At 37.7% G+C, this 10,000-nt stretch overlaps 1 protein-coding gene and 1 pseudogene across 2 annotated transcripts in view; one reads left to right on the top strand and one right to left on the bottom strand.

Moving 5' to 3' along the window:
- PDE1A (phosphodiesterase 1A) overlaps positions 1–10,000 on the bottom strand; it is a 302,238-nt gene that overhangs the window by 96,115 nt on the left and 196,123 nt on the right. The window contains exons 1-2 of one of the 2 annotated variants that reach the window (XM_006151627.3): positions 7,839–7,972; positions 6,142–6,324 (exon numbers count right to left, since the gene is read on the bottom strand). In XM_006151627.3, the coding sequence (XP_006151689.1) occupies positions 6,142–6,324; positions 7,839–7,951 (296 nt within the window). In that variant the 5' untranslated portion in view covers positions 7,952–7,972. Of the gene's footprint in view, positions 1–6,141; positions 6,325–7,838; positions 7,973–10,000 lie in introns of those variants that run through there. The other variant, XM_006151626.3, reaches the window with a different exon arrangement.
- LOC102476614 (cell growth-regulating nucleolar protein pseudogene) lies at positions 3,698–5,623 on the top strand (annotated as a pseudogene).

Raw genomic sequence — 10,000 nt, 5'->3', positions numbered from 1 at the left:
AAACTATATATCTTTTGCAGATACTGCGTATATACAATATAAACACACATGTCTTTATATGTATATGTGTAACAGATGAATGAAGAGCAAGGAAAAACATAGTTGCCACTTTCACAGAGCTTAACCCAGTAGTGAAGAGAGACAATAAGAAATAATATATACAGGGCCAGCAGGTGGAGTAGTGGTTAAAGCTCTGGACTCCCACATGGCTGACCAAGATTCGAGTCCCAGACCTGGAGATTTAAAACTCACACCGGGTGCCTGTGTATGCATGCCCAAAATCTTGTGAAGAAAATGGAGAAGAGATTGATGTGTGGCCATTTCCCCTGGGGGGTGGTTTTCCACTTTCTCTCTTTCTGTCTTTTGGGCAAGAGCATGCACCCTATAGCAAAAATCTCTCTAAAACAAAACAAAAAAGGAAATAATATATGCTAACAAACACTGGTCAGTGCTATGAGATAAAAGCACAGGTTGGGTGCAACTATAGTGAGGAAAGTGGGCAATGAGGTCAGGGAAGACCTCAGAAAGACCAAAAGGGCCAGCCATGTTAAAGTGCATGGAGAACCATTTCTAACACAGGAAATAGCAGTGTTAATTGCTCCAACAAAGGGAAGTGTTTAGGAATGTTCTTGGAATTGAAATCAGGCTGGTAAAGATGTTAAGTCAAAAATGAAGGTAGTCTTCAATGAGGCCAGAAAGTACAAGGAGGCCTCTCGGGCAAGGCATACTTGACAAGTGAAATTGCTCTTTTTGGAGAGGCTTTTGCTATAGGGCACATGTGCTCGCCAGAAAGACAGAGAGAGATAGAGAGACAGAAAGTGTGAAATCACGTCACAATCCCTTCTCCTTCATTCTCCTATTGGGATCTTGGGCACACACACACATACAAGCCTGGCGTTTGTTTAAACCACCGGCTCTGGGACTTGAACCATGGTTGACTACATGGTAGTCCAGCAACATAGCCATTACACCAACTGCTGGCCCCAAAATTGTTCTTATTACTAAATGAAAAACCACCCTATGGTTTTAAGCAAGAGGGAGACTGGAACTAATTTATATTTTTAAAACCTCAGTATAGATAGATTTACTTATTTGGACACTAAGGGTGAAAAAAGTCCAGTTGGAAAGGTCCAGTTAATGCCAGCAGGTGGTGTGGTGGTTAAGCACTGGACTCCCACATGGCCAACCATGGTTTGAGTCCTGGACCTGGTGACTCACTTTTTCCCTCTCTCTACTCAAATTGAATAATAACAACAATAATAATAAATACAATTAAATAAATCATTATTAAAAAAATAGAGGGTTCCTGTCGTTTATCTCATGAGAGATAATGGAGGCTTAGATTGGGGCAGCAAGAGTGGAGATAAGGAAGTGAATAGATCAGGACACATTTTGGTGATTGAATTCCAGGGATTAGAAAACTATTGAATTTGAAAGAATTGGGGCGGGAGGGAGGCTTGAAGAAGGAAGCAATAAGCCTTTAAGACTTTCTAACTTTCAGAATTCAAAATAAGCATGTCCCACTGTTTTTATACATTTAATGGGGACCCAACAGTGAAAAAGCTTTCATTTTTATATGTCATTAGCGTTTTGATTTTTTTAAATGCTTACAAATTTAGTTACTATAAATATGTATACTTCTATAGGCTAGTAAATAAAATTTGTCTTATGAAGCATGTAAAATATGAAAATTCAGCTTATTTCATAAATTTTTTCTTAACCTTCCCTTGAGTGGAAATGAAAATTCAATTGGTTTTCCTCTACAGTTTATATTTCTTTTCAGTTTACCAAGTTCTGCAAAATTCTCTCCAACAAAAAGGACGAAATATACATTTCTTCACCAAATCAAACCATACTTTTATCTGTGATCCTCTCATTCACTTTTTGAAATATGATTTCATATTTTAAATTTAATGTTATGGCAAATCAATCATCGTCACATACTTGCCTGAGTTGTTTTTAAAGACAGACTGTGGTTTAGAAATGCTTTCTCCACATTGCTACTCCCTATCTCAGACTTCTGCTCTGACCTGGCATAATGGGGTAAGTTTATACAATGAGGGGAGGTAGTGTCATGTCACTGAGCTAATCAGGGTTCATTATGAGCAGTCTTTTATTTAAGCTAATTAGATATGCCTTAAAGTATGTAAAATGAGTTTAATAATCATTTAGTAGGTGTTATTTTGGGTAATACAAGCGGAACCGAAGTATTAGAATTTGTATGTGCTGTGGTTCTAATGCACCTTTAAATTCCAAACCATAGTTCTTACGTTGCATTCTTATGTAGAGTTTTAGGAATCCCAGTGTGTTTGGGTTTCTAAAACAATGTTAATCCTTCAGCAGGGGAAAACTAAAGTCTATAATGCCTAGAGATACCAGAAGATGAAAACCGATATGGTCTCCCTTAAATTTAATTTTAAGTACATTGACAAAAAAAAAAAAAAATCCTCTGTTTTTCATTTTCATTAGTTTCATTATTATCATAATCTTTCTATATAACTTAATATTTTTAATTGAAAGGATATATGATAACTACCTTTCAACTTTGTCTGCATTCATATTTATTTCAGATTTTTTTTTTTTTTTTGTAGTTTTAGCTCTGAAGCATCTAGTTTCCTAGACAGAAAAATAAGCTGTGTTCTTAAGGGGTAAACGAACATAAAATCAGTTCTTATTAACATCTGTTTCACACTGGAAACTGTAGTAATTAGACTTGGCATTTTTGGGACCACCAATATCTCTTACTCCATGACAGAAATGTTTAAAAAGTCTTCAGAAGTGAACCTGGGAGATTTCTTCCCATGATGGGAAGATGGGAGAGGCTGATCTTTTCTCTTTAGGGTAGAGAAAGGCCTGCTTGAATTTGATATGTAACTGCTACCCAGTAGAGAATTTATAGACTTGATGATGTGTTACATTTTATTCTAGAAGAACTAGCTAACATGGGAATGAGTTAGAATTGTTTTTAAAAAGTAATTCATAGAAGTTCATTTGAGAAGCGGTGGTCGTAGCTTGATGACTCACAAGTGAATTCTACACGAGGATGCCCTAGGAGGGTGACAGCTCTCCTGGGCAGGTGGCTGTGATTCCACGTGCTCCACGCTGTGGGTTGAAACTGCTGGTGGGCGCTGGCTGCAGGGACTAGACTTAAAGCCTATCTTGGCAATCAAATGTTGAAGAAGTAAACCTTACCAATGTCTGCTAGCATTTCTAGACTGGCTTATTACCAGCCTTTAGTGTGAACACAGGGTGCCTTCCTGCTCCTGTCACTTGGCTGTCAAAGCAAAATGGAACAATGGAGGGCAATTGCCAGAAATAAAAATGTGTAATATGTAAGCTATAAGGGGCTATACAGAAGTTGAAAATATTGATGATGATGATTAGTTATTATTATAATTACTTTATCCAGTAAGTAGAGATGTTCAGTGTATTAGCACTCTCTGGGCAGGAGATCATAAAGGATTTTACTAATGCATTATCAAGAAATTTTTTATCTCATGATTACCTCAACCTCATGCAGGAGAGACAATGCTAAAGTAGATATACAGGAACTTTGGAGCTATATAGAGCTCAAATAAAATACTAGTTCAATATTTTAGTATATATTAGATGTTGGCAAATCAGTAAACATTCTAAGTCTAAAAAAAAATGTCTATCTTGGCTACAAAATATTTAATCATTTAGCTAAAAATGGTATATGTTTTTTACATGCAATGCATGTGGTGAATCAGTGAAGAAAATACCAGTGGAAAAGCATGCATCTATTTGCAGAAACTGTGAATGCCTTTCCTGCGTTGACCGTGGTTAAGATTTCTGGGGTGATGACTATAAAAACCATGGGAAATGCATAAGATCAGAAGTATGGTGGCAAAGGCTACGAGGGTAAAACCTTTAAAGGTGATGTTCAACAGCAGGCATGAATTCAGAAAATTAATGAATTAAGAAAGAGACCCAATGTCAGCCCCAAAGTGAGAGAACTTTTAGAGCAAATTAATGCCTTTGACAACATTCTCAGGAAAAAGGCAAAATTTCAGAATTGGAAGAATAGCTTAAAAGTCCATAATGAATCCATTCTGGAGCAGGTGTGGAATATCTTTTCTGAAGTTTCTGGCAGTGAGCCAGTGAATTGGGGCAACATCAACAACTGCTCAACCAAGGTGCAGAACCACATGCAGAAGTCTCCACCAAGGCCGGCTCCTCTACAGCAAATGACACCGTGGAAGAGTGAGCAGAAGTGAAGAATAGAAGAGAGCAGAGGAAGAATGGCAGAAGACTAGGAAGAGAAGAAAAGAAAGAACTGAAATTAGAAAACCACCAGGAGGGACCAGCAGTTAGTAATGGCTATGTCATTGGACTCCTATGTAGTTGACTGTGGTTCAAGTCCCAGACTTGGTGGCTTAAACTCACAGCCAGGCACATGTGCATGTGTGCACAAGATCCCAAGAGGAGAGTGGAGGGAAAGGGATTGCAGCGTGGCCATCCCCCCTGAGAGGTGATTTCTTGCTTTCTATCTCTCTGTCTCTTTCTGGCGAGTGCACACGCTTTATAGCAGGTTATTGCACACGCTTTATAGCAAAAAACTTTAAAAAAAAAAAAAAAAAAAAAAGAAAGAAAAAGAAAAAGAAAAGAAAGAAAACCACCAGGAAAATTCAAAGAGTAAGAAAACGAAGAAGCACGAAAAGGGACAAGAGGCTGGACTGGAAGCTGCCGGCCAAGAAGCTCCGAGGCCAATGGCCCTACAGAGAGGAGTGGGAAGAAGAGGAACAAGGGCACGTCTGCAGGAGAAGGGCCAGTGATGGAGGTAGGGGCTTCAGCAAGGAAGAGACAAGAAACAGCTGCAGGAAAAAGAAAGTGCCAACATTCAGAAGTTAAAACAGATACTGAGGAAAAAAAATATGAAGGCCCCAGGACAGTCTGAAGGTGGAGAACCAGAAGACCATGAGGCTCCTGCAAATGGTAAATTCACCTGGAAGGGAACTATTAAAGCAATTCTGGGGGCCAGCGGGTGGCATGATTGTCGAGGGTGTTGGACTCTCACATGGCCGACCATGGTTTGAATCCCAGACCTGGCAGCTTGCTTTCTCACTTTCCCTCTCTTTCTCTCTTTCTTACTCTGTCCCTCTCTGGTCAAATTTAAAAGATAAAAATAAAGTTAAGTAAAAGGATTTTTTTTGTGTTTCTTTTTTCTTATTTTCTTTTTTCTTTCTTTTTTTTTTTTTTTTTTTTGAGAGGTCTTTGCTTATAGGGCATGTGCATTCGCCAGAAAGAGCGAGACAGAGAGACAGAAAGTGAGAAATCACCCCACGGGGGGATGGCTATGCCACAATCCCTTCTCCTCCATTCTCCTCTCAGGATATTGGGCACACATGCACACGCTCCTCGTGTGAGTTCAAACCACCAGGTCTGGGACTTGAACCATGGTCAACTACCTGGGAGTCCAGTGACATAGCCATTACACCATCTGCTGGTCCCAAATAAAAGAATTTTTAAAAAATAAATAAATAAAGCAGTTCTAAAACTGGCCCCAGACAATGAAATTGCCACCAGAAAGCTAAGGAAAAAGGTTTTAGCTCAGTACTACACAGTGACGAATGAGCATCACAAATCAGGAGTTCCTCTTTAAGAAGAAAATCAGCAAGAGTCCACTTTCAAGCTACTAAAGGACAAAGTCAAGCTTTTAAAATGACTATGACTACATTTTAAAATTGAATTTCTTCTGTTAACTTCTTTTCACTGCTGTTTATAAAATGTATAATAAATTATAATTCAGATTTTTACTTTCAGAAGTTATATTTTTAAGTTAAGGAAAAAATATATTTTTGGTAGAACTGTTATTAAAAAAATAAAATATATTCTTGTCCAAAAAAAAAAAAAGTTTACTTGAGAAGCATGTTCATTCACAAAAAGCCTTTGCTTTGTCTTCATGTTAATTTAAAAGTCAATAAACATAACACACCTAGGAAAAGTCATATTTGTTATAGGTAGGTTTATCATGAAGTCTCAAATTTGTTCATTCTAATTATGCTTAGCACTGAAGATTTTCTCAATTAGGAACATAATGGCCTCTCATAACTTTGATATTCTGGACATAGTTGCTGAGTTTCAAATGTTATTGTCTGGAAGATCAACAACTTCACTTACCTTTCCACAAAAATCCCAGCTTGAACAGCGTGTACAATGCTCCGAAATTTTGGCTTTTCCTCCGGTTTCTTTTTTGTCATCCCCATTTTCCGTGTAAAAGTAGAAGCCAACCAGTCCCGGACTTCCAGTGGCACTGAATCTGACTGTATGTCGCCAAGCTCATCTTCAGTGTCCAACAATCTTCTACAAAAAATCATATATATGAAATATTAGGAGAAAATGAATAAGAAAACGAATAGTACAAAGGTATTTAAAATAGACTAGCAATCATTTCTTAATATGAAATATTTAAAGAAAAGAATAAAAAAGAGTGAATTTAGAATGCTTGTAATTTCTTAAATTGATCATCTTCTGAAGCTATAAGCCAATAAATGTGAGTCTTGGCATCTTCTCAGACATGAAGGACAACAATTACCAGTTGATTGTTAATGTGAATATTCTATTCCCATAATAAATATGGCTAAGGAAATACTGGAAAGAGAATTCATAAACAAATGTCTGCTAATAAAAGGAAGCAACTGGAATGAAAGAAAAAAGGGGGTGCATCACAGCTCTCTTAGTTGTCTTAAATTTACTAATCTTGTACATAATCTCGTCTATATAATACAGATAGTACATGCTATTTGAGTAAGCTTTGAGTTTACAAAAGTCAGTCATTGGTGCTATTTTATTTGATTAATACCTCTAAATTTTAGGAAAATAATAAATACTCTAGAAAATATACAGATGAAAAGTTTTAAAAAATATTTAAAAATCCATGAAAATAAATGAATTATTTTAGAAGTTCATTTCAAGTGACTAAGCCAGTGTGGAAGAAGTGTCTCTTGTGAAGAGCAAATACTGTCTGAGGATGGAGATCTGATGGGCTTGGGACCACTTGGCCAATGAAAATCAAATGAGTGAGGAGGTAAATAAGAACTAAATCTACTATCACTTTCCTTATAAACTACAGGCTGAGAAAGTTAACTGGAATGACGAGTAATGAGAGCTGCCGTTAGAGAGAATGGAACATCCTTATTTTAAGGCCAGTCAGCTTCGGTGATCGAGAACTTCTTAAAGGTCCGGACAGGCAAACTAACATGAAAGGTACTCCATAAAATACAATACTCTACAGAGGAGCCGAGCTCTGCCTCCTGGAAGAACACAGGCCAGCTCTGCCTTTGTCTGATTTTTTTTCCCTTGCTATTATATCCATTTAATAACTCGGAGCTCCTCCCATCACACTTTAGCTTTGACCTTGGCATTCTGGTTGCTTTGGTGAATCTTTGCACAGAACGAGGCCTTTGGATTATGAGCCAGCAGAAGGAAAAGAGCTGGCGGTGGCGGTGTGTGCTAAAATCTCAGGGACATCATTACACATCATCTCTGGAAGGCAGGGACAAAGAAAGAGCAAAAAGCAGGAGGCCCACTCAAAGCATACAGGATGGCCAAAGGAAAGCTCAAATAATAAGAGATGAGTTCATCTTCACATTCTTTTAAATGAACTCCTATTTGTCCTACTGTTTGTTTTTTTTTATAAACATGCTAAAGATAATTGTCATTTTATTTTTCATGGTATTAAGTAAGCATCAATGTATGTCTAATGCACTTTATAAAAAGTCAATACAACTTAAGTGCTGGAATTACAAAACTACATGTATACTTGTGAAGATAAAAAAGAGTTACATAGCTGGATGTTAACACTGATTAATACTTACTGTATATTACTTTTACTTTGCTTTTGGGTGCTATTTTTGGATGATTTTGATTTACCCTTAAAACATCCACATTCTATATCACAACAAAATATTATTTTTCCCTTTCTGCCCATTTGAAATTAGATTCTTTAGTCCATGTCATCAAAATATACACTACGTGGCTTTTAAAATTAGGCCATTTCCACAATCGCTTGTGCAATGATCAAATAAAGCCACAGAGCGGGGCTGGTGGAATTGGAATCATTGTGGTGTAATTCTGTGATGTCACCATGCTCCAAACATTCCACTGCTGCCTTGTTGGCTAACCCAAGTAGAATGACAGACACAAGGTAATGGTTGCTAAATCGTCCACGGCCAGTTTGACACTGGTGACTTTAAGGCTGTGTGTCTAAACTCATAAATTATCCAAGATAGATCATCAAACGTGACAAAATAGACATCCAGAAATGAAAGTCCACATAGGGATGTGGTCCTCAGGGGCCTGGCAATTTTTAGTCATGATGCATGAGGTCCTTTACTAAGGAAGAAAGGGACCAGCTGGTGGCTTGTGGTTAAGACTCGATTCTCACATGGCCGACCACAGTTCAAGTCCCTGACCCAGCAACTTGAAAATCATGCCAGGTATGTGTGTGTGTGTGTGTGTGTGTGTGTGTGTGTGTGTGTGTGTGTATTCCCAAAAATCCCAAGAGACGAATGGAGAAGAAGGGACTATAGTGTGGCCATCTCCCCAGGGGATGATTTCACACTGGTGGCTTGTTTTCTCACTTTCCCTCTCCCTCTCTGTCTCTCTCTGGTAAGCACATGTGCCCTATAGCAAATTAAATGATCATAATAATTAATAATAATAAGTAAAATTAAGTAAATAAATAATTTTTTATAAATAATTTTTAAAAGTAAATCTGTGTATGGAACAAGATATGTGTCAATGTGTGTAAATGTCCTTTCTCTTCAGCTTACAAAAATGGGGAGCTGCAGGTCTGCTTCTCTGAAGTTCTTTGCTCTGCGGTGCTGTTGCAAATACGGCCTTCACTAGGCTATGCATCCATCTCTCTCACTTGTATGGAAAATAGGAAAAGACTCCATTGCCACTCAATACACTTTGACCTTTCTATTTGGAACAAAGAGTTTCAGGTTTTCCCTTTTAGAATAAGCCTCCTTCTCTAGAGAACTCTGTACTCTGCTCTTTCCACCTGAGATTGTCTTGAAGACATTGTTCTTTGTTGTTGTTGTTAATTAATAGCCTTACTTTTCTGGAGCACTTTTAGGATTACAGAAAAACTGGGCACAAAAAAATGCCATATATTTTATCTTCACCCTGCAGGCACAGTTTGCCATGATTATTGACACCTGGTATTGCTATGTTACATTTAATCCAGCTGATCAACCAGTATTGACCCATGATTATTTTAAAGTCCATAGTTTACATCAGGGCTTACTCTTGGATTGCATGAATTTTTATAAATGTATAATGATCTGTAACTACTGTTTTAGTGTCATACAAAGTAGTTCCACTGCTCTAATAATCCCCCATGTAGCACCTCTTAATTCCTCTCCCTTTCTATCCCCCAAATTCCTGCAACCACAGATACCTTTACTCTCTGCGTGGGTTCGCTTCTTTTTAGGTTGTCATACATTTGGAATCATACAATGAAAGCCTACAGCCTTATTTCACTTAAAATATGCACGTAAGTTCCCTCTATTCCTTTTCATGGCTTGATGATGCATTTCTTTTTATTTCTGAATAACGTTCTGTTGTACACGTGTACTATCCGTGTGTTTATGAACTCTACTATGGAAGGACATCTTGATGGCTTCCAACTTTTGGCATTATAAATTAAGCTCCTACAAGTATTTGTATGCAGGTTTTACAAAAATCAGTTTCGTGAATACCAAGGAACATGGTGGCTGAATGGTATGGACAGTGTGTTCATTTCTGAAAATAAATAAATAAATAAATAAAAACCTGCCAAATTGTCTTCCAAAGGGGCTGTGCCATTTTGCCTTCCTACTTTCAATGAATGAATGTAAAGGCAAGCCAGCAGCATCTCTTGCCAGAACTAGGACCTCTTCATTGGCCTCCCAGCTCCCTTTCCTGATCACATGAGCTTTTTCTTCGATCTATAGCTAGAATGCCTCTTTTAAAGTATTGGGTGAGGGAAAGA

Source organism: Tupaia chinensis, unplaced genomic scaffold (genome assembly GCF_000334495.1).
Source record: "Tupaia chinensis unplaced genomic scaffold, TupChi_1.0 Scaffold000322_1, whole genome shotgun sequence".
Classification (NCBI taxonomy): Eukaryota; Metazoa; Chordata; class Mammalia; order Scandentia; family Tupaiidae; genus Tupaia; species Tupaia belangeri.
The sequence above is the reverse complement of the archived record's forward strand: the minus strand, read 5'-3'. Positions and strand labels throughout refer to the sequence as shown.